At 37.4% G+C, this 25165-nt stretch overlaps 1 protein-coding gene and 1 long non-coding RNA gene across 8 annotated transcripts in view; both read right to left on the reverse strand.

The window, feature by feature from the left end:
• Positions 1-18512, reverse strand: part of ANO4 (anoctamin 4) — a 218113-nt gene extending 199601 nt beyond the window's left edge. For 2 of the 7 annotated variants that reach the window (XM_035336210.1, XM_035336222.1), the window contains exons 1-2: positions 18155-18501; positions 15376-15612 (exon numbers count right to left, since the gene is read on the reverse strand). In XM_035336210.1, coding sequence (XP_035192101.1) covers positions 15376-15612; positions 18155-18326 — 409 coding nt within the window. In that variant the 5' untranslated portion in view covers positions 18327-18501. Of the gene's footprint in view, positions 1-15375; positions 15613-18154 lie in introns of all 7 variants that reach the window. The other 5 variants (XM_035336220.1, XM_035336205.1, XM_035336231.1 and 2 more) reach the window with 3 other exon arrangements.
• Positions 4441-6204, reverse strand: LOC118172427. Its single transcript, XR_004753694.1, has 2 exons — positions 6152-6204; positions 4441-5450 (listed from the first exon to the last, which is right to left on the reverse strand). It is a non-coding gene; the product is annotated as an uncharacterized LOC118172427 (long non-coding RNA).
• Positions 18513-25165: the final 6653 nt, after the last annotated feature.

Genomic DNA, 25165 nt, shown 5'->3' on the forward strand with positions numbered 1-25165 from the left:
TAGGCTACTGACCAAGTTTTCTTGAGTGAAACCTCCAGAAAGCTTCACACCAACAAGTTTCCCTGAAACTAGCAAAGGTGTAATCTGAGGTCATGTGCACAGGAGACTAAATGCCAGCACTGCGAAAACATCAACTAAGATATCGAGCATTCAAGCCCCAGTCAAACAGAAATGCTTTAGCATTAATTCTAAAGAAAAAGAAAGCACCGCTTAAGTCGAAAGATAAGTCATATGCTCAAAAGCACATATTAGCTAAAATGTTTTGCTAGATCATCCATGATATCACTAGAAGAACACCTGATCCATTGGCTTCTTTAGTTGAGAAAATTAAGCGTTGCTGATATATCTATCTTTTAATTTGGTTAGAAAAGAAAAAGCAAGTATTCTAATAACATTAAAAACCATAAGCATGAATAATTAGATGTTAGTGTTTTCAGAATGGTTTACAAACACATTTACACTGATTAATTATTTACTTTTCCTAAGTGCTCTGCATATAAACATGTTAATATACAAATTTAACCCACCTCATTAAATTAATACATTTGTCACCATCATAGAAATTTCAGAATTTATTAACCAAATGCACTGCTGAAAGCAAGAATATCTTTACTTTGTATGGAAGAAACAGGTTGAAAGAAAGGGAGGAATTTAACAAAAAAAAAATACGTTTTAAACATATGCAATAAAACCAATACCGTTGTACAGACTTGCATACAGATCTGGAGGATTCATTTTAAGCAACTATGCACAGGATCTGCAGAGTCAACAGAATGTTTATTACAGTTATTGAAACAGATATAAAAAATTTTAAATGAAATATCCAAATCTGCAAGTACTTATGCATGCAAACAACTTCTAGACAACTGGCATGCTAGAGGTGAAATGCATCTAAGTGGTTTCAGATGAAACCTAAATCACCATAAAACAACATTAAGAATAAAATACATCTAGTAAGTCTTGCAGCTTCTCCTCAGCTCCCAAAGTGAATTTTAAACACTTCTTGAAAACAAACAAACAAACAAACAAAAACAAAAACAAAAAGAAGCCTTTCAGACTCATAGATATTTTAAATAATTGTTATACAAGGGACTATACATTGTCATTAAAAAGGATTCTACCAATAAAAATGTTTGATTACTAGCATGGAAGTAATGGAATAAGATGGTGTCACAGTCAGATAACAGCATTGATCAGAATTGTATCATCTGGTGAAGTTAGTGCATACTACACTAATGTGTTACAATTATAATAAAATATAAATTTAATTGACACTGATAATGAATTTATAAATAAATAACATAAATTCCTTATTTATAAACAAATGTGTACAGTACTAGTCAAGTCTACATGTATTAAAGTTTGCAATTATAATTTTTAAAAGGTAGATTTATTATTGCTTTAATATCCACAATTAGTAAGTCACTCTAAATAAGAGCAAACAGTATATTCATGGTCCAAGGACAATATCACTGAGCTTGTGAAACTACAGATGATGGAAAGACTGTATCCTAAAATACGCATTGAAACTACCTTAGTCCTGTATTGGTTCTCCTATACATAAGTGCAATAAATGAGAATTTCAGGGTCCCATTTCTGTGAAGATAACCTGATCTCATGTTATTCCAAAGTATATCTGGAGTTGTTTCACTGATGCTCACTTCAGTCAAGGTTTTTTAAGCAAAGCCCTCTTTATTCAGTCATTGATGATTCTTCTGATTCAGTTTTTGATTATGCATTCACTGATTTATATACCTGTGCTGAGAAAAACCATTAATGGCAAGTTTCAATAATATTTTTATATTAATTAAAAGGAAAATTAAACTCTTAAAAAATAAAAGTAAGTTAAGCAAGGATTGTACTTCTGGACTAAAGAGCCAGTAGTGTGCAGAAGTGTGTGAATAATTTTACTGAGCTCGTGAGTCTCTCTGTGTAGGATGTCTGGATATTTACAAACAAATGTAGTGGTATTACTACAAATGACCAATTTTAGCTACTGCTTAATTGAAAGAGTTCTCCACCATGCTTTGAAGCAATTGGCCTTTAACGTTGACACATGTCCAAAGAGTTAAGCACTGAATCCCTTTGATATAGTCCCCATTTGTATGTTTTAACCTTACATAAAAACCTGATTTCAGCAAACTAGCTTAGTATTATAGTACTATTACATAATTATAATGTTTATTAAGTTGCTTTACTATGCTTTAAAGACAATTATTTGTATTTTGAGAAGTTTTCTTCTCTCTAACATATGAAAATCAAACTAGAGCACCAAAGAGGAGATAAACATTTGGAAACACGTGCATATTTATTGTAACGGGAAGTCATTAAAAAGTATTACCAAATATACAACCTCTTCATCAAAAGCCTTGTTGCCAAGGTGACCAGCAAATCCTCTGCTGTTTTGTTGTTTGGTTTTGTTTTTTCAAGACTTTGATTTCAATGACAGCCATCTCTACAGCGATGATGCCAAATAAGCTCAAAGAAACCTGTTTTTTTCCCCCTCCAGTATCTAAACCAAGTGGAGGACTTGGATACCTACACAGCACTGGCATAATAGATGGTGCTTTTTATCCAAAGTGATGTGATCTGATTATGAATACTTACCCATCCAACAGAGTTACTATTAGTTACTCCATTATGGTTATGGAAAATGTTCAATGATTTTTTTTTAAGCCACCTGAATTACAGTGACAAGCAGGTGAACCACTACTCAAGTTCATTGAGCTACAGCTTTAAATGGTGTAGAATTATAACCTATGATTTGGCATGTTGGGTCAGACTAGAAGCATTTCTAATTCACTTGCTGTCCACAGTAATAGCCAGAGGTCATCATTTCCTGCTGTGTTTAGAAGTGATCTCTTCTTCCCACATTGGCTAGGAATCTTCCTAGCCATGAGACAACCTCCATTCTAACTACCTATAGCTTAAAACCAAGTTGAGCTCATGATTTCCTATATTTGCCGATATAGCTGTTTTTTATTTTTGCTATTTTTCTGTGACTTAAGCAGTCATCTCAACACTTGCTACTCATGATATTTAATAAAAAGAATGATTTAAAAAGTGCTCTGTGAGCAGCTGAGGAAACTGGAGTTGTTTAGCTTGGAGAAAAGGCGGCTCAGGGGAAACCTTATTGCCCTTTACAATTACATTAAAGGAGGTTGTAGTGAGGTGAGGATCGGACACTTCTTCCAGGTACCAAGCCTTAAATCAATGGGAAATGGCCTCAAGTTGCACCAAGGGAGGTTTAGGTTGGATATAGGAGAAATTTCCTTACTGAAAGGCTCATGTAGCATTGGAACAGGCTGCCCAGGGAAGTGGCTCAGTTGCCACCTCTGGTCTTCAAAAAATGTGTAGATGTGGAGCTTAGGGACATGATTTAGTGGTGGACTTGCCAGTACTAGGTTGAAGGTTGGACCAGATGATCTTAGAGTGTTTTCCCAACATGAATTATTCTATGATTCTATGATCTTGCGCAGAAGGCAACACCCATCAGTGGACCAGGCAGATGCTTTTCTTTCCCTGCTGGATCAGTTGTAATGATACACACAATTCCCAGATTATTTCATTTTAAGAAGTTTTTTTTATTTTATTTTTACAACTAAAATTGCCACTAACCCCCTAATAACTATGAGCTTACGTAGCATTCAGAGTTTATATAGTGTAGACACAGCCTATTCATCACAGCAAATTGCATCCTCTATTCAGCTGCCCAGCTCACTCAACATCTAATTCAGATCCAGATCCTATTTTTAACAATGACTCATTTAATTTCATCCTCACTGTCTTGCTGTCTCAGTTCAAGATTATTATATAATTCAACCCAACAAAACATACAGCTAGAAATTTTTATGTTACAGTTTCATTGCTTGCTCATAATTTATAGCAAAGATGCCTTTTACTTCAGTAGAACAAAGGATGTTTACTAATGCAGGTCATAAACTATTAGCTCTACTAATAACAGAAGAGACGATATTTTGTTTACTATCCTAAAGATCATCTAGAGGGGTCTGATTTCAGCCTCTATCAAAAACTGCCTTTGTGACCTTGCAGAATAGTTGGATAACTGCTCTACCTTTCTGTCTCTTCCTCATTTACCTACCATCTAAATAATGGCACAGTTTAAAACCTTTGCCTAAGAAAAACAAAACAAAAAAAAAACAAACAAAAAAAAACACAAACAACAACAACAAAACACCCTGAAGCCTATTTTCAGCAAGCATTTTGTGCAGCTTCTTTTTATCTTTATGTATGGAGCTGCAATTATATTTTCCCTTCCCCCACAAGCTTCTTCTCAAATATCTTATTTTTCCTCTGCAGTATTTTCCTCTTAAAGACTGAAATTTTCCAAGCATGTGAATCGTGTAATTTTTTGGGAACAGAGAAAGAAGTATCAAGGTTAAGTATTTTAGAAGAAAGAAGTGTGCAACTTTGTGTGCCTCAGGTGTGTTTCCAGTTTTTATTCTTGACACACAAACGGTGACTGGGCTTTGAGAATTTGTCATTTGCAAAGCAGCAATTACTTCCATATCCACAGAGTATATACGTACATTTTCTTTCTATGCAGACAACAAGAAGTGCCCCTTACAGGGGATTTCCACAGCTTTATTTCTAGGTTAAAAGGGGAACAAGAGGGCAAAAGGAATCATAGGCAATGCAGAGAGAGCAGTTGTGTAACAGCAAAGTAGAGGTAGCTCTATAAACACAGTAATACAAATACATGAACTTAACACAGGAGGCAGCAGGGGATGCTTCTAACATATGCTTGAGCAAGTTAGGTTAAATTTGAGTAAATTTTTGCTCGTCCTTGGTTATATTACTTTATACTGCAGCCCAAGGTGGTCTTCCCATTGATTCCAAAGGAGTTTAATCAGAGTCTTGAATTTCAAAATGAAAACCAAAGTAAGGAGGTTCTTGTACTCTGGTAAGAAGGATTCAACCACAAGTGTATCAGTAGACTTCAGAACTCTGTCAAAATAAACACTTCAGCCTTCTCAACCAAAAGACATTGCTTCAGCATAAATGCCACGGAAGTATTAGAACTGATCAGACAAGTACAAAGCTGCAGATAATCTACTGGACACTAGATCAGCAAGTGGCAAATAAGCCCCCTGCTTCCCTCCTCCAGCTAGAGGTTGACAGCTGCCACAGAGCGTGGTGACCCGCTGTGCCCTCAACCCTCGCCAGCTCGGTCAGCAGCCTGCTGTCTCCACTGGCCCATGGACATCCAACCTGAATATACAAGAGCAACAGGCAACACAATGTCTTTCTGGTCTTATTGTTCTCAGTCTTAACCTTTTAATTTCCTGAAGCCACAAGCAAAGCAAAACCTGTTGACTGTAAGCCAGGAGTTGGGAAACCACTTCTCTTGCATCAGCCAGGGTAAGAGAAAAGGTGTTACATGGAGCTTCCTCCAGGCTCTCCCCTCCTGAGAGCTGAGCAGAGGCATGCTGAGGGCAATCAAAGACAAAAAGCAAAATAAATAAATAAATGGGGGTGTGAGTACAAATTCACAGGGCATATACATAGAGGACAAAGCTGAGAGAAAGGACAAGGAGAAGAGGAAGAGATTCTGAGAGGTATGCAGTAAATATTAGGCAAAAGATTGAAGAGGGAGAAATACAAAATGAAAGAAAAAAATAAGCAAAGAGAAGGAAACAAAAGAGGTGAAAGTAGACAGAATTGCATATTTCAAATTTGCATATTCATTTTTTTTTCAGGAAATTGATAATACCTTTTTTAATTGGGGGATTGAGGGGAAAGAAACAAGTTATCTTAAGCTAAGCTTTAAAGACAGAGGAACAAAATAAATGATGGCTTGATTGGAGCTCAATCTACATAGTTCTTTCCATTTTAATTATACGACTCCTGCTCTCTGTCTCAGTCTTGAACTGTAGTGCTACTTTTGAGTACTTCCTACTTGACATCTGCAACTCTGACACATCCTTTCTCCTTCAAAAAAAGGAAGACTTAATTACCCATATTGAATAGGAAAAAAATCATTAAGAATATGTGTTTTCTTTCTAGTTTTCCCATATTAGCCATTATTTTTTCTTCTAGTTCACTCTCTTCAACATGAACATCAGAGACTTTAGAATTTTTATTATTATTATTATTTGATTTCCAGCAGAAGGACAGATCAGCTACTTACAGATACAACACTTCAAGGTTTATCTGTGCAGTACTCACTAATGAGCAACAAAATAAAAAAGAACAGAAGAATGTGTTCCAGAAGAATGTGTTCTTCTGGACACATTTTTTCTGGAGATATAGTTGGGAAATGCATCATTTTGGTACTGTAAAGTTAATAACATTTTACATAAATAATAATTTTATGCTTGTCTTTTACTATACACTATTAATTTGATTATAAAATATGCAAGATAGGTACACTCTTCACAAAGAAAAGCATGTCATTGACAGAAAAGAGAAACAGATTGCTGCTTTACAGAACATCAGTAAATCTCTATCAGATTTAAAGTGTTAATTAAACACTTCCATCTTGCACTACGACTCCATAGTGCTAGAGGACTGCAACTGAAAAAGTGGTTCAGAGACATCCTTATGTAAATACATTCTTCTGGTACCACTCATAACTCCATCCTAACACTTTTTTGCTTTGACCAGCTACCATACAAAAACAAAATATTGCCCAGAGAAAAGGTATCTTAATGAAATCCGAAATTCAATGCATTTTTTTTTTTTTTTTGCATCACCTGTGGTCAATAGACATTGTTAGATGTCAGCAACAAAGAATATGTCAAGAAAAAGGAATGAAAACTTGTAAATCCAAGCCAGTGTTAGCCATGTAGAAATTTTAGAAGGAGACTCTATATTCCAGACCCTACTGAGTTTAAGTTCACATGAAGCACCAGCAATGAGCAAATGGTGATAGCATCAGTTTAAGTTTGTGCAATAATGGGCCAGCCTCAGATCAGCAAAAAAGACAAATACCCACATTTTAGATAAAAAGAAAGGACTTGTAGTTAATTTCAGAAGAAAAACTAGCAGAAAAGGCTGGAGTAAATGCACTTCCAGCTCTAAAGATGCTCTAAAAAAACAACACTGAAGCACTGATACAGCACAAGAAGCATGTGTTAGCACTCTCTGTGCTAAATGTCTTCAACCAAAAGAGCATGATCCATGTTGGTTAGCATTTCTAAAAACATGACTTATAAACGGAATTATCAACTCATTGTTCTTAAGCAAATTTGAGTTTCCCATTGCTAAGTGGGAAGAACCATTAGAGAAGCAGGTAATTGATTTCAGTGGCATAACTCTCAAGTCCAAAATTAGGCATATTCTTAAATGCTCTGCTGGATCAGAACCAGGCAGCTCAGCAGCTTCTAGACTTGAGCCTATGATAAGGTCAGAAGACAATGAAGGTTCAAAATTTTTCTTTCCTTCTGTGTAAATGTGAATTTTTTAGAAACAACTGTGTACTTATTTTAAGCCATGAATTTTGGGAAAAAATATTGAACATCTTTGAATTCTAAAATAAATTGTATTGGTAGACAGAGTCTTGAAATTGGTTAAATACACACATTCTGATATTTGAAAATATAGACTTAACAGTACTCTGTGTCCTGAGAGTCAGCAAGGATGATGATGTTACCAAAATACTTAATGTTCTTTTTTAGGATCATAATTTGTCAGTATGCTTTTTAGCCATTTCATTTTTAAACACTTCTGGTCTCATTTTACGCAGGAGAAAAAAAGCATGCTGTGTTTTAGCAACAAAAGACAATACAGCATTGCAGGAAAGGTATTTCATTAACAAATTGCCCTCCCCCTAATTTTGATAAAAGTAGTTAGCAGCTACCATTTGTAACACAGGGAGGCTCTGCTGGCAGCTGGATGAAAAAAAAATGAGAAAGATAAACCTGTCCCCTGGCCAAACAGGTTAATAAACAGAGACACGGTGCCTGTGTTAGCAGACACAACAGTAGTAAAGGCAGGTTGCTGCCAGTCAGGGCACCAGTTACCACCTGCCCTGCATCGTTTTTTTGGGTTCAGCTGACTTCAGAGTTTCCAACTTGCATTTTTGGAAGTAATATTTTTCCTCTTTATAAACCTCACTATTTTTATGATTGTCTAATATAGAGCTCCCAGACTGCTGAAAGCTATTTCTATTTCAATCCCTCTAAAGACACTGTAGAAAGAATACCAAACAAACCTCCCCAAATGGTTCCTGGTTTGATGTAAGCATACAGAATACAAGCAAAGAAGCAGAAGCAGTCAGGACCACTGTAGGCACAGCAGATATTACCATTGGCATCAACACATGAAAGATCAGGTAGTATCTAGATCTTCAGGTGAGGATTCTAACCAGAATCCCCCCCACGTGTCTAATTAGAAACGTGTATTTTCTTTCTACTTCTCAATTTTGTAATTTCATCAATCTCTTTGCAGCTGAAAGATGAGCAAAAAGAAGGCACAACTTCAAAAGAAATAACCATCACCTTTCCAATTCCCTTCTTTCTGTCATCCTCTTTTCCTGTAATATACAGAGCTCGTATTCATACCCATAACAAGAATCAGAGCATAACTATAAACTTCAGACCAAACTGAGCCACTGACTTGAGAGGATAACAAGCACTGAGTTCTGCATTTAACAGTTACACCAAGGGCAACACATTGCTCCGTTGCTCTCATAATGCTTCTAACTGTAATAAGGAGTGTCAGCACCATCTCGTGGCTTTCACCTTTGTACACAGCCCCAAGAAGCCAGACAGTTTATGAGCCCTTCAAATTAAGATTTGCAACTGGAACCCATTAACTTCTAAGTACTAACATCAGCAGTTGCGCCCCTGGGGTCACTTAACAGGTTCATCAAACTCAGAAGGCTGCTGATCAGGATAAATGAATGTATCAGATACCAGTTTTTTGTAATAGTTATTTCCCAAACTTAAAAATCAGTAAATAATTAAATAAGCAGAAAATGAAATCTACTGGAGAGATTTTTTTCTTTTTTCTTTTTTTAATTGCTTTTGCTTGCTAATCTAAATACAGTAAGCTTCCTTATTCTCTTCCTATTAGGTGTGCTCTCCTCTCCCATATTGTACTAGTAATTCTTTTCTGCTTAAGCTCTGGTAGATCTCTATTCTTTTTGAAAATAAGCAATCAATTTGGATAAACAACTTTAATCTCTCCCACTGCAGCAAATATTTCACCTGAGACATCCCAGGCTTCCATTTAGTTTTTCACAGCTGCAGCACACTCCTGATTAGTAGCTGGATTTATCTTCCTCAGCCATTTCCAGCTGAGGACTCCCAGCTTGCAGGATTAAAAAAAAAATAAAAAATAAAAGAAAATCATTTTATGTACCATCTGGAAATCTGCACTGTTTTATTTTATCCTATTTCTCTTTTTCTGTTCCCCAAAGCCATCCATTTCTTCCCACACAGTATTCAGATTTTCCTCCACAGTGATGATGTCTTCAGCTCAGACTCACCAGCACAGATCATCAATGCATTCCTCCTTTACAGACATCATACATAAAAATATTAACCTTCTTTCCAGGACCAACACCAGGGAAACTCTACTGTTAATCTTCTTCCCATTTAGTACTCCCTTTCCCAAGACTGTTGTCATCTCCCCATCAATCATCTCCTCATTCACATTATAATTATTCTAAGCCTTGATTTTCTCCAGGTGAAAAACAAACAAAAACTTCCTAGGTAGTCCAGTATTACCTGAATTAGCACAATTATGAAATTCAGCTAACATTAGATCAACTGCACTCACTTCCTTTGTGTCTATCTTATTAAATAAATTGGAGTCCTGCACCATACTAAGAAGGAGTCACTGTCACAAATTATTTCTTTATATAGCTTCCTAATGTTACTGTGTGATTTAAAACAGGCCTTAAAAGCTGCATGAGACAAGATAGCTCTGTCAAAAAAAAAAAAAAAAAAAAAAAAATGAAGCTGCAGAATCAAAGAATCCATTTAAGTATGCGCTTAATGCACAGTACCAAGGAACACCTAAGTTAATCTGAGTTTTATCCATGTCACATACAGTATTCACAGCTTCGCAGCAGATGGCAATATTACTGTGAAAGTCCATCCTACAGCATAGATGCAAACGGAAAATATTTGATGCTGTAATCTCACTGATAAAATAAAACAGGGATGTGGCAAGAATGCAGGTGAAACAATGGACTTGAGCTCCAACCAGCCTTCCAAAAGTTTTGAGCAAGGAAGCTGGAACACTCTTTCAGGTTTTCTCATGTTATACTTGCAAAAAGTTGTATACCACAAGCATAATAATTTTTATTTATTTATTTATTTAATTATTTTTCCATCAGCTACAAGACAGACATGGATGCATCCCTGAAGAGGATCCTGTGACTTGCATCCTTTTCATTTTCTCTGTCTTTTTTGGGAATACAAGTTCTCTTGAACTCCATTCTGTACATTCACACAGTAGGGACTCAGGCACAGACCAGGAAAGGCACAGAGGTGCATAGTTCACATTTCAGTTGCCTCACTGGGATTTAGGAACCTATAAACATTTTAAGGAGTACTCCAACCAAAGAAAGATGAGGTAAGTTCCCCTAAAAGTGGAAAAGGGCAAATAAAGTACAGGTAAAATAAAGGTAATTACAGTGCAGTCAGCTTAACATCAATATTTGAAAAGAAATGATGACAAGTTAGAAAGCAAGTAATAAATCAAGCAGTCTGTAAGCACCTTGAAGAAAACAAGATGATAACAAAGATTTGTCAGGAAAAATTCATCGTAAATCAATATAATTGCTTTCAAAACAGCTGACCTAGCATATGAGGGGGACAAGTCATTATAATAAAAAAGAGAAATACAGTCCAGATGAAGGTGTGCTAATTTCAGCTCAGAAGAGGTTGAAAGAAAAGATTTAGATTATAAGTTGCAATACTGAGAAATAATTTCAAGATGACAAAGGCTTGTTATATTGAATATTTTCATGAATTATGGTATTCTGTGTTCCTTTAAAATTTGCAGATGACAAAAACTTGATAGGTATTGTAAGACACGTGTAGGACTGGTTCAGAATTTCAAATGAACCACATGAAGGTGAAGGAATGGCCTAAAGATCAAAGACAATTAAAATTAAAAAAATAAAGATAGAAATGCATTAGAAGAGTCTTAGAGGAGAATAGATGCTTATGATATCACAGCATCACAGAATTATCTAGGTTGGAAGAGACCTCGAAGATCACCAAGTCCAACCTCTGACCTAACACTAACAAGTCCTCCACTAAACCATATCAGTGATGAAGAAAAATTAGCAGGTTGTACTGCTAAACAAATGCAAATAGAATCAGTAGCAGTGCTCTTCAAAAGGACATTTTAGTTAGGGAAATATCAATTTGTGTCTTCATAACAGACTGAAGAGGTAACTATTCTACACTAATTAGCGCTAGTTGTACTTTCACTGCAGTGTCATACCTTCTCCTGGGCACAACACTTAAAATGAGACAAATTGGAGCAAGCTTGGGAAAGGGCAAAAAGGATGATGAAATGTTTAAATAAAACAGCAGGGAAGAGGATTGGGTTGGTTAGTTCTGGGAAAGAGACAACTACACATGGCTATGAAAACAATGTCCCATCATTGAAAAATTGTGCAGCAAGTGGCAGGTGAGGTATTTCCCAAGTTTACTGAAGTAGGAGATGAAAGGCAATACTGATCTGGATTAACTCTGAAGCCAAGAAGATTGAGGATAGATGTTAGTAAATGCCCATAGTGTAAAGGATACTAAACATATGTCTGCAACAGGGAATAACAAAATATTTAAATTTATACTCATGCATGCATTTCCAGTTATAGTGTAGTCAGCTTCCTGTCCCGCCCCACACAACAATAGCAGAGTGGATTAAATTTAACTGGTTTTGTTTGTTGTTGTGGTTTTTTGTTTGTTTTGTTTTTAATGTGTATTTTTAAATCTGCAACCAGAAATTCACACAATAAATGTAATGTTCAGCTCCCAACTCTTTTGGACTCAGTGCAAATCTATTGCTTAGAATCCAGCTGGTGGAGTCTAGCAGTTTTCTGGGTATTCTGAAATATATTGTTTAATGTATTAAGCATTGAATAATGAGCATAATAACAGACAAAGCTAATCAACAGAAACTCTTTGGGGACCAACTCAAAAACTGATAGGTTGTTATCAAATAGTTATCAAAACTAAGTTGTTCTCTTTTATTCCTGACAAGATTTCTGAGCTGGGAAATGAGTACAGAGTAATTCCTCATGGTTTGTCCCATTTGGAGCAGAAGTATATTTTTTATTAATCAGTGCAATCCTCCCAAAAATGTTATTTCAAAAGATAAGTAATATTAAAAGCTCAAGATTTCCTTCCCAAAGTACAGAAAATTGTTTCTGATGTCAATTATACTCCAATATGCAAGGACAAAATCTGTCACTACTCTGTAGATTACCTAGCATTACAGAATACTGTGAAGCAACAAATGTACCAAACTGAAAGTAATGTTTCAAAGTAGTATACAAAGCACCCACTGAAATCTGCTCCCCAAATGCTATTAGCTGCAGTTCTATATCTTTCATACTGAGTGTCTTAAAACACAAAGTTTTATTGTGACACTGAAATTCATCTCAAACTTCCCAAGCAGAGCTTATTACAAGGCTCTGAACATGCAGAGGAAGCAGACAGAATTTTCCCAGTATCAGTAGATAAAATATAATTCTTTTGAAACTACAATGCATGTATCCATTGTATACTGCTGGCTTAGCATGGTTTGCTTTTTTGATTATGTTAAGGTTAGAGAATTTGATATAAATTCACAAGAGAGTAACTTCACAGCAAGCCCGTATTCTTTTTCATACCAGGTTCCTGTAAATGAGCTTATCAAGTAGTCTTGGACATGAATGAGCCTGGATATAGCCTTAGGATATACTCTACCTCATTAATCAATCTACCTCTGTCTTTTCAAAACATCACCCATTTCAGCTGATGCAGTACTCTTGCCTGAACTTGCAGAGAATTGCTGTACACTGTTGAACAGCTGTTATCTTTGCTGCAAATAAGCTTTTCAATCATGGCAAGACAGTCCCTGAAATCTGGTAATGTTTAAAAAAAATTGAGGAATCTTTGTGTTAGAAGTGTTATACTAAGGTAAGGATTATCACTGGTGTTGCAGCCACCACATCCAGTCACACCACACCCTTCTTGGGCCCCTATGCAGTAGGGCAGAGCATGACTGACCAGTAGATAGGAACACTTCACCACGCTCACACAAAGTACCCCCATCTCTGCAGCAGGAGACATGCATCTAGATTTAAAATAATCACATGGATTATCTGTTGTTGCAGCGCATTTAGAAATCAGGAAATTAACTCAGTATGAAGGCTGTATGTCCCTGGGCTACGAGTCATACTTTGCACCAGCACTTCCCACCCTGTTGGGAATGGACATTGCCTCAACCCAGCTGTGCTGCCCTGCCAGTCAGGCTGCTATGCTGCTTTTCAGTGTAATACTTTCCTAAACATCTCTCCGTGATCTCTTCAAAGACACTAACACCTTAAGTAAAGAACAAAACTAGGGCATTTTTATTTGACTTGCTAATATAATATCATGCTGACACCCATGGCTATATGTAGCCATGCTTCAGACCCAAGAAATTGTTTCTGCAGGGCTAGGAGTTTCTTATCGGGCTTTATTACAGTTTTATTATGCTACTATGCTTACGAGTATTTTTCCGTCCTTCCACAACATCACCTCTAGGTGGCAGGTGCTTGTGAATCTTAGAGTAGCAAGAAGGTGTTTCATAGCATGTGAGCAATTAAAACGGGAGTCATCACTCCTTGCATAGGAAAGATATGAATTATTTCATGGCACGTTCATTATTTCTATCACTAAAGCAGGTGGTTTATATATATATATATATATATATTAAGCTTCTAGAATACAGTCATGGAGTTCATACAAAGGACACTGAATTGTGCACAGGATGTGCAGATTCACACTTCTCTTAATTGGAACCAGAAATATAGATAAATGAAAGTCACATTTACCTTTGCACAGACTGATCAGCAATTGCAATAGCACTCCTGTTTTATAAGTGTCACCATCACAGTAGACATTAGGAATGGTGCTTATGCTGGATCCAGGGATTTTTTGGCTCCTATGAGCACCCAACCAGCCTGGGAGGATGAGCCATTAGATTATAATGTTCTGGGAGGTAAGAAATCAGCTTTGCTCGGATTTCAGCATCAACACAGAGTTTCAAGCCCATTATTTTTTGGCAAAATGATTACATCAGTTACAGTAAATTATATTTATGTACTACAATACTTACAATGAAAAAAGAGTAATACAATCAACAGTATGATATATAGTTGATTATACTTTTACTGCAGATCACATTCAGTCCTTTGTCAGCAAGCATTACATGCATTTAAGAACTGGGACAGCACTACGTATTCAGACCAGCCCTTTTCCAGCATTATGCCTTTCAATTCTGAATCCACTAGGAACCCACCCCTTTCAGCTTTCAGCTGCCTGGCACCTAGGCAGAACCTTGCTAATCTCTCCCACTTAGCAATACAAGGGAGGCAACATTAACTGAAATCTTTACATGAGGGTCTGTTCAGGAAGTATGTAGATCAGGGCTTCATCTGCCATCCAGAAAAATTCACTGAGTTTGTGACCTGCTTCCTTACCGTCATCCTAAGCAAAGATCCTCCAGATACAAATGAGAGCAGACTATGGGTCAAGTTATTTGTCCAAACACCATAGCCCCATCTCTCTCAGGGGTGCTTCAAGTCTGAGACACGACATGACAGGCATGCTACTTTCTCTGTCTTCTGATAGATGTAAGCCCTGTAACAGGTGGAAGCACAAGTGTATTCCCATGGATGTGACTGGATGCTCCTTGTACATCCTATCTTGTGATTAGTCAGGTGCTCATAGCACGATGGATATATGGGAGTATCCTCCATCACACACAGTTTTATGATAGGCACGGAAGAGATGATACTACCCTAAATGTTTCCATATGCTACTACGGCTCCATCCTCATCATAAAGGTGGTCTACCAGCTTTAAAGCAGATGTATTATTGTGGTTGAGAACATGTCGCTATTTCTGATACTCTTTAAAACATGAAATAATTTGTTTGAACAAACATTACTTGGGAAAAGCATAATTCCTTGATGGAGTTTCCATGGTCTAATCCTTCCCTAGGAGCAGTCAAAGCTGTCTGGCAGCTGAAAAAGCTATTTAACTTAGCACTAAAAAAAAAAAAAAAAAAAAAAAAAAAAAAAAGCTATATAAAAAAAAAAAACTATTAAAAAGCTATATTAAAAGCTATATTAACTAAGCACTAAAACTGCTGATTAAATTAAGCTCCAAAGTGTAAGAAAGAAATAATTACTTACCTGTACAGTCTTGACTTAAAGTTTCTTGACTACTACTGCTGTATGAAGGCACTGGAGTGATAGAAAGTGAAGCTGGGCAGGATAATGGATATGATAAGTCATTTTGTGTAGGAAAATGTTGAAATACAGGACTACAGACATCTTCAGAAAAGGTGAGATGGAGGTGAGGGTTTCCATATGTATATGGATTTTTCCAACGAAGCAGTCCTATTTCAAGGGTGCCAACAGCATCAGAACCTAAAAACAAACATCTGAAGTTAAAACCTGTGCCCTCGTTATGTAATAACTCATGATTTTGGAGAAAAAAAAAAGCTATAATAAGGTAATATAAATTCCTATTTTGAGTTTATTTGAGGCAATCACTAGGCAAATATATACATACATCAAGGATTCTCAGGTGTGGCAACTCCAAAGAAAGAACAGAGTGGCACTGCAGAAAGCTCAGTGAAATACAATAGAATGTTACTAGAAAACAGAGAGGATTGCAGTAGATGACACTTAACCCCCATCCTTCCTACTTTCACCCCTTTCTTTAGACAAAATTTTGGTTCATGCTTTTTTGGAAACAGAATTGGTAGATTTTCTGATGGACTAACCTCCATTATATTATTAGATTTCTGTTGTAACCTACAACACATTTCAGCATAGCAACAATACTGACCATGGAGCTGGCAGCAGATGGCTTTGTCTGAGTGTACCTGAAACACAGCTTTTTACTCAGCTTTCTTTGTGGTTGTTTGGATTTCTCTGTATGCAGGTGCACACTGACTAAAGAATACTGTTATACCATCGTGTCTTACAGCTTTATTACGAATACACAGGAAGATGAAAGCATGAATATGTACATATGATATAGATTTTATGGCTAGTTTTTGACTGTGCATGTGCATATTTTATAATGAGAAAATATCCATAAGCACTTATAACATTTCATTCTATGTTCCAATTTTTTAAATAAGCTTGCAGCCCCTCCTTTCTCCAATATCATTACCAGTACACGTTGATTTTCACCTTTACCGATAGAGAATCATTTTATAAACTCATCTGAAAGCACATAGAATTGATTTTTGCGGGTGGGAGGAGGACACCACAAACCACAAATACTACAGATGGAAGAGACCATTAGTTTTCTCATTTATCCATTAATCTATTCAGGAACATACTGCCTATACTAAAACCTCCAGTTACTCTTTGAGGTTTTTATTCAACGGAGCATATGCTGCAGCTGTAAGCCTGTAACATACAGACTCTGAGACTGACAAACTAAGCTACACTATGGAGAAGTTGTAAATAAAACTACTCAGAACTCTTGAGTGAAGACAGACCATCCAAGGTTTTAGCTGATGTGGCTATTGAGATTAAACAAGTAAACAACAGCTATTGCCATAGCCACTTCTTGTAGCCACATTAGAATAATTGTCTAAAAAAATGCATATATATTGATAGCACATAAGTGTATCTAGATATAAATATCTAGATATAGATATATTTCCACACACATGAAAGCACGAGAGAAAGAGAGAATAATTAAATCTAGGACACTCAGTTAATGTCATAAGGCTAAATTACTAAATCACAAAGCCTTAGCAGTGGTTTCTTTTCTGCTTGGTGAACTAGAAAGCTTGTAAGAAAAAAAAAAAAAAGCTCTGAAGGTGTACCACCTAAAGAGAAAAAAAAAATAGCAGAAACCACTTTAAAAAGTTGTCAGAGTTCAAAAATTTATCTTTCAAGGTATGCACAACATCATGAATCCTTGCCAAAGGCAAGGAACTGTCTAACCTTGCTGCTGCATGGACAGATGTGCTTGACTGCACGATACACACACAGGCTCTTTCTGACTGCTTTGCTTTACTGGCTGAAAGCAAAGCAGCAGCTGAAACAGAATAAAATACCTCCCCCCCCCCAAAAAAAAAAAATAATAAAAAAAAATATAATAAAAAAATATTCTGCAGTGACTACACTTTTTTTTTTAACTGTACCAAGAATTTCACAATTTAAAGCAAGCAGGGAAAGCAATATCTAGCTCTCAATGCAGCTGCTCGATCCCAAGGCAGGGAAAGGGTTGCTGAGGCGTGCTGAAGGAGACTGCTTCACGGCGTGATAGAGTTTACGGCTGGAAGCACAGCTGCACTTATAGATCTGCAGACAATGTTCCTGCTGTAAGCTTAACACTCCTCCCAGGTGTGTAGGTACAGCTACGCTTCGCGGAAAAACAAGTACATGCACTCTTTATTAGCAATATGTAAATTAAATTAAATTGCATGTTCTGGAACTGTTTCTCCCAGTGAAGATGACAAAAAGCGGCTTGATAGTTCCCTAGAGCTTTGCAGATGCAATCAATGCCCTGAGGAATAAATTTTGAAGCTTGAAAATGGATACAGACCTGGCTACCCCGGTCCCTCAGGTTTTCCTATCAGACAACCACTCTTTAGGCACTGCCCTGGCCAGTACGAATGTTTCCCTTCCTCCCTGCAGCTTTATATGAGATGGTTGATTTGCATCTCCTAAAAGTTGTCTGCTGCTCCTGGATTGCTCCCAGGCTGGTTGTCTCGCAGACACCACCATGCAAAGAGTTCTCCCTGAAAACCTAAAATTTTATATATCCTCCTTCAGTAGTAATCATCAAAACCAGTTCCTCCTTCCCCCATCACCACAGGAATGCCATACACTAAAAATAACTTGGTAAACTCCTGCCTCTGCTCCACAACAGAACAAACCCAAACTACCCAAGTGAGACAAAGAATTTATTTACCCTACATGGTCCGTGAGCCTGCCCTACCTGGGCTGCAGGCCACTGCAGGGTGACGATGGCCCATCCCTCGTGCCCCATGTACCCGCAGACCCCTGCTGCCGGCTGGTGTGCGGGAAGCCCCCATCCTGCAGCACCTCTTCTCCCCTCCGCTGCTGCTCCTGCTGCCTCCTGAAGCCTGCAGGGAACACACTGGCCACATGCTGCAAGCTCAGTCTTGCCATTTAAAGCTTTTTTTTTTTTTTTTTTTTTTCCCCTCCTCCTCTCTCTCACTTTGGCAGCTAGTCCCAGTTCTTGCAGTCAGGTACACCTTTCCCCTTCTGCACGGCTGCTGCTCCAGCTGGGGAGCTCCATAGGGAGCTAAATTCCATCACAGGAGATAAAAAAGCTCCAACATGCTCAGGAGGCTTTGCAGGGACACACACGCGTTCGCTCAGTTAACACCTTCCTGGTGCACAGCCTCCCTGAGTGAAAATGGTAAGGCCAGCCAGGTGTGGCTGCCTATGGGGAAGTGAGGCTGCTTCAGGATGAGCCAAACACACCCGCACAAAAGATGGTGCAGTAAGAAGTGTATGTATGTATGGAGAGCAAACCCCACATAGTACCTTCTACAGAAAACACAAAGCCAAGACACACTGGGGACAGCTACCCCCTTCCGTCCTCTGCAGAGGCCCCGGGAAGGAAGGAGACCAGGGGCACCCAAGTTGCAGACCCTGCTGTTCTCCTCCAGAGGCTTAAACTCAACTGTCGGTCCCCAGCTTACAACTGTCTGTAAACACCAAAAACCCCTTCCTGATAAGATACCATCCTACAGAATCCCTCTAGCAGAGCAACCCATTGAGAGACACCATCACAGTGGGGAGGGCCTGCTGCTGCTGGTCACAGCTAGAGCAGGTGGGGCAGGACACCCCCCCTGCCCCCCCCCCCCCCCCCCCCACTAGTTCTAGCAGCAGCTCTGGGGCTCTCCCAGGACAATTAAAAGCCCTGTAATGCAGGGAAGGAGGACAGAACATGAGCAGGACCATGCCTGAGATCAGAGTTCACCTGGGGTACCTGCTCTGGAAGATGCTCTCTGTATTTGGTTAATCCTTTTAAGCAGTTAAGAAGGGTTAGATGCCTCATCTCCAAATGTCTTAAGCAGAATGAAAAGTCTCGGTCCCTTTTGTTCTCTGCAGACAGTGATGATCCTGTTTCCACGTGACCTACTTAAAAAGAATATAGTAACTTGAAGATACAGGGAAATCCTGCTATTCTCCATTTTGACTGAATCAGAGGGTGATGCATATGCTAATAATGAACTTTAAAGTGCCATCTACAGTCTAAAAGGTCATATAGCAAAACCAGTGACCAGCCCACATAAATTATAAATAAAAATAGAAAATAAAACTTAATGAAGCCATATGTCACAAGCATCATCCTTAAAAGAGAGGGAAATGTATCAACTTTAAGTGGGAGTGATGGGGAAACAAAAACAGGATTTGGGAGTGGGGAAAGGTTTGAAACATCTGGTTCAAAATTGAATCTGGTGCAGTCCCCTTTGAGATTCACCCTCAGCAAGTGGAATATCCCCATCTTGATGGTATTCTAGTCTCCATCAAGTTGCAGACTATTTTAAATCAAATTGCAGCAATAAGTCCAGCTATACTGGGTCTTTAAGAGACTTACCCTCGTAGAGGAATCCAACAGATGAATGATTGCTAGGAAAATGTTCAAATGAAAATGTTTTTATTGGCTAAGGAGATAGAGCATTTGAGGAATGGGGTGTTTAAAGCCCAACAGCAAACATGCATGTATCTTGTATAGATCAAGCTGAGGAAAGACTTTTATCCAAGTTTCTCCCCAACCCAACTATTCTGTTTGAGGATTTCTGTCCCCAGCAGATTCTTCCCCCTTTGTATTCAGACAATATCTATTTTCCAGATAGATCAGCACCTTGCTCTTCAGCACTATCCTTGTCTTTCTTCTTCACCCTAACCCTACATCATCTTAAACTAAATTCATCTAGCAATCTGGCATTCGTGATCCAGAAAGCAGAAGCACACCATGGAAGAGGACATCTCTTCTGTACTGATGGGCCCCTTGAAGTCACCACGGTCCAGTGTACACATTAACAGGTTACAGAATCATTACATGATACTCCTATTGCAATTAAACAGACAGATGTGCATAGCACGTTCATAGCCATCACCTCTGTTCTTCATCAGAAATTAAAAAAAAAAAAAAAAAAAGTAGTCACCAAGTATTCCAAAGAAAATATTAAGAAGTATAAACATGTATACAGAAACAAAAGTTTAAGTTGTCCAAACTCTGCAGGAGTACAGCTGAATTGTCAATATACTAATCTAACATACTTGCTGTATTTTTTTCTGTATATTAAAGCACATGTACATAAACATATATTGTGAAGCAAAATTTATTTTTTTAATAAGTAAAAGATTATATATTGAGACTTTATTTTTACTAAATAATGTTTTGTTGTTGTTGTTGTTGTTGTTTTCATTCTACTAATATAATACAGTTTTGCATGCAGAACAGATGCTAACTAGCCTACACAGAAAGGAATTAGTAGTTTTATACAGAGTATTTTTCTGGATGAATTCATAATAATTTGTCCTGAATAAAGCTTTGCCTTTCTTTCCCCTGGAAAGATACATTTAGGGTATAAACAACTTATAGGTAATACAGCAACAACAGTACCACTGTATACAAAGTAAAACAATTCATTAGCCTATATCAGCATTTTTTAATCTTGCATATTTCTGGTATGTATACGTATATACAGATAAATTTAGCCAAATGGGATGACAATAATTACTTTCAAGAAACTCTGTGCCAACTAAGCATATTTGACATTCTCACACAGCATAAAACTGAAAGTGCATATGTAGGACTTTTTTCAAAGTTTGGGTTAAGCAGAAAAACAGCTTTTAGCCTTATTATATGTCCCAATTCAAGCTTTTGAGTTTAATGTCTCCTTGTCCTGGCTTTCAAATGCTGGCATTAGCTAGCAGAAGAATATCTAACACTTAGCCAGATACAAAAAAGTGGCTTATCCATGTAATGTTAACAAGGATTTGAAGTGACATATTTATTTTCCATTTTGGCAGTCTATCCTTTCCCCTTTGTGGAAAAGGGATTTAGCCTTTTACTGCCTCTCATTTCAGATATGTACTCTTGGATATTCTCAAATATCTACGGATATAATATATTGCCAGATTTCCTATCTAGAATGGATGAAAACTGGTATTTGTGCAAATTTTTGCTAAAAACTAAAGCTAAAATGAGATCTTTAATAGAAAAAACAAATTGCTAAATATCATTTGTATATATATGTATACGTACACAAACATATACAAACATTTAAGAAATAAAATGAGTACTATTATTGAACCTACTATTGCAGGACTTTCCTATGGTTCATGTTAAGACTACACATGCACATCCAAGGACAGAGTTTGGGTTTCAACCACAGAAGAGACACATAGCAAACCCTACAGCATAAAGCAGAAAGATATATCCTCTCTGCATTACTTCAGTTAACTGAGTTAGATGGGCAGTTTCCCCCAGTTCTTTTAATAAATAGCAAGAGCAAAGACCATTTCAAGAGTTATTTGTAGCAAGATCATAACTGTGGTCTGTAAATTATTCTCAAGAAGAATTTTCTCTGACTCAGTTAAGTACAGATACAGCATAAAGGAACTAACTTCCTACCTAGCTGGTCAAATTAATCTCCTGAAGATGGGCAGTGCAAACAATTATTCCAAGCATCCGTTTTGTGATTCAGTCTTCCAGTTTTTGCTGGGTTCAATAAGCACTGAGGTTGTTGTGGAGAGGAAATTCTACAAGTGCATTTACCAGTTCTGCAGGAAAAAGCAGCACCAGACACTACCAATGCTACTGGCCCTGCTCTACAGAGGGTTTGCACCAAAATCCAGGAGAGAGAGAAAATCGTAAGCATATGACAGAGATCACACTAGCCATCTATACGGGCAAAGCAAAATCTGATAATAACAACAAGGTGCTATAGCCCCTGGTCTCACTGCAGAGCACAGGGCAGAGCACCTGGCAGAAATGGATCAGCCCAGGGTTCAAAAACTGCAAAAATATATATATATATATATTGTCTTCTTACTTAAGGATTTTGAGAGTGCATCCTATGGAAAGAGAAAATTAAAATAGCAGTTTTGGAAACACCTAAAAGAAAATTGGAGAAAAACTTTTCTCCTGGGTATTTTGCACGGAAGGATCTATGTCAGTAACAGAAGCCTAGAGCTTTAGCTTGCTGTGTTCTCTAGTCTATACAGGAAGAAACCTTTAAATGGTCTGACATCTAACTACCAAAACCAACAAGCCTAACAGCTTTTCTTCACAACAGTAACTGTGATATTCTGGCTCAATAGCAGTTTAATAAATCTTAAAAATTTACTTTTTTCTATGGAAGAGGAGAAGATAGGATTATACTTCACAGCAACAAGAAATTTGCTCAGGTTTCTCTATTTAACTAAGATTTCATACCTAGAAAAAAGAGAACTGCATTCAGAAAACCACCCTCTTGCTGCAAGTGCTGACAAATAGGTAATATGGGATTTGCTGTAGACCTTGACAGAAAAAAATAAATGAGAACATCAATCACAATCTATTTGGAAAATTTTACTGTGGACTGGATGCAAGTTAGGATCAGACTTCCCTAAGTCATATATATTCAGATGTACATTACAGACAGCTGGTTCTTTATCTAACATCACAGATAACTTAAATATCAGTGTAAAGTTCTCAGTTTACCTCTTAACCTCCACAATGCAGACTCTGCAGTTGGAATGAAGGTAGGGCAAACTTTCTTCCTCCTCCACCAGAGGAGCATCGTCTCAGCATATCAGGCTCCGTAAGGTTTGCCAAACTAAAACGAACAGTTTGATAGATGGCACATGGAGCAGCTTGTTTTTCTTTGTCATCGGATAGTGTAGTGGTACTAGAAATTTCAGCCAAATTGGAATGACAATTCAACTTTTCTGACCCCCTTCCTGATCTCACACAGACTCCTAACATTTTAACTTCAATCCTAAAACACTTGTTTCTCTCCAGCTATTGCAACTTTTGGCCCTAAATTACTGAGTCTTAGACAGTTTTCGTTGTTAATAAAATAAGGGATTGTTTTCTAGCTCAGTATTTATGATTATGAGCAAAAGAACAGATATAAAATATCAGCTTTTAGCTTAAAACTCATCTGTTATTACTGACTTACACCAGTTGAATTTAATGGCAAACGTAAGTTTTCACTACATTTTATTGCACAGCTGAGGAAAAGATGAAAGGAGGGTTGTACTGGCTCACTTGAAAGATCTCTCCCAGCATCTTGAGCGTGGTCTTACATTACACACAGATGGATGCTAGCACAGCTGGAAAAATCCTCCTGCATAGAATTGCAGCATGCAGACACACATGGAGTCTGAAACTTGTTTCCAAAGAGCCTATCAAGACACCATTACACAAAAAGCTCCAATTAAAACACTGGATTGACTTTAGCCTCAAGAAACATCACTATGTTTCTTGTTGGTTTTATACTTTATGAATTACAGAAGTCTGGGAAGATCATGCAGCTTGAACTTTTATTAGTCTGCCTGTACAGAATCAGATTTTAGAGAGGTCAGTACTTGTTCAGCTAAAACTAAATGCTTTGTTATCACACACACACAAGATAAAAAGCAGAACTTACAAACACTTATTATTTTCTAAAATATAGAATTTTAATGTGTTTTTAGAAATTCATTTTTGTTTATTTGTGCCAAGTGAAGGCAAGCAAAGTTTAATGCTACTTTAAATCATTATCTAGTAGAACATATGGTGGTGAACATTTTCAAAGAAGAGTATTTCCAGAGAAGAAGAGACAGTCTGAGAGCAGGAAGAAGGTCACCTGCTAACTGCACACTTTTGCTTTGCAGAGATCTTATTCAGTAATCCAGCACCACAAAGGCAATTTTCCTACTGATCCAACCCCTTGGCAGTCACCAAGATGCTCTTGGTCAAAATTTCTTAGTTTGTTAATTCGAGGTTTGAGAGTTTCTGTAGACATGTTACAATGTTGTAGAGACAGTGCTTCTTACTCTTCCAGTTATGAAAATGTTTCTTGTTCCAAGGAACAGAGCATAGCATGTGGCTAAGGTGGTTTTTGAGATTGTCATTCCAGGGGTGAAGATGGAGAAGGCAATGTCTGAATGACATTATAGAAACTTAAAAATAGAATTTCAAGACCACAGGTATGAATTTGTGACTGTAGAATACAAGTGCTGCACTGGGGAAGGGTTGAGGGAGAAGAAGTAAGGGACCTAGAATAAGTTTACATACTTTTTAAGCTTTTTAACACACTCTGAAACCCAGTTTTTGGAAAACCAGTCATGCAATGCCTTTTTGGACAGGCACAGCAATAGCAATTTCTCTCGCTAACCATAGTCCTCCAAGTGTTCATTTCTGTTAAAATGTTCTTGAGGATTGTTGGCTAACTACTCATTGGCTATGAAAATACAATATATATATATATATAAGCATATATATATATAAAGATTAATAAAACATCAGCTGTATGTTTTATGCAGTTACTCTCTTAATTGCTTTTTAACTTTTGGTGCAGGGACTGGACTATCCCTTTATAACCCAAACTGAGGGCCTTGTCCGAATCTGGCTTAATCTTACACAAAACACAAGCACCCACTCTTGATTTGAACATGAATGCTCATGGTGGTAACGTGTCTACCAGTACGATCCAGAGCTTATAGAACACCAAGAATATTTCATGTTTTATTCTACAGATCAATACACAAAACCACAATAAAATTATAAATAATATCAAGGTGGTATAAAATTATGAAATAAAATTAAATTGATCAGAATTGCTTGTGCCTCCACACTTAAGAGCTGAGTTGCAATCTCCTGAAGACTTCCTACTTCTGTTTTTATGGGATGAATAGACAGGGATGGCCCACTTCATTACTGCAGGAAAACTGAATGATTTTTTGGTCTTCTGCATGAGGCAACTAATTTCTGCCT

This window comes from Oxyura jamaicensis, chromosome 1 (assembly GCF_011077185.1).
Source record: "Oxyura jamaicensis isolate SHBP4307 breed ruddy duck chromosome 1, BPBGC_Ojam_1.0, whole genome shotgun sequence".
Taxonomy (NCBI): Eukaryota; Metazoa; Chordata; class Aves; order Anseriformes; family Anatidae; genus Oxyura; species Oxyura jamaicensis.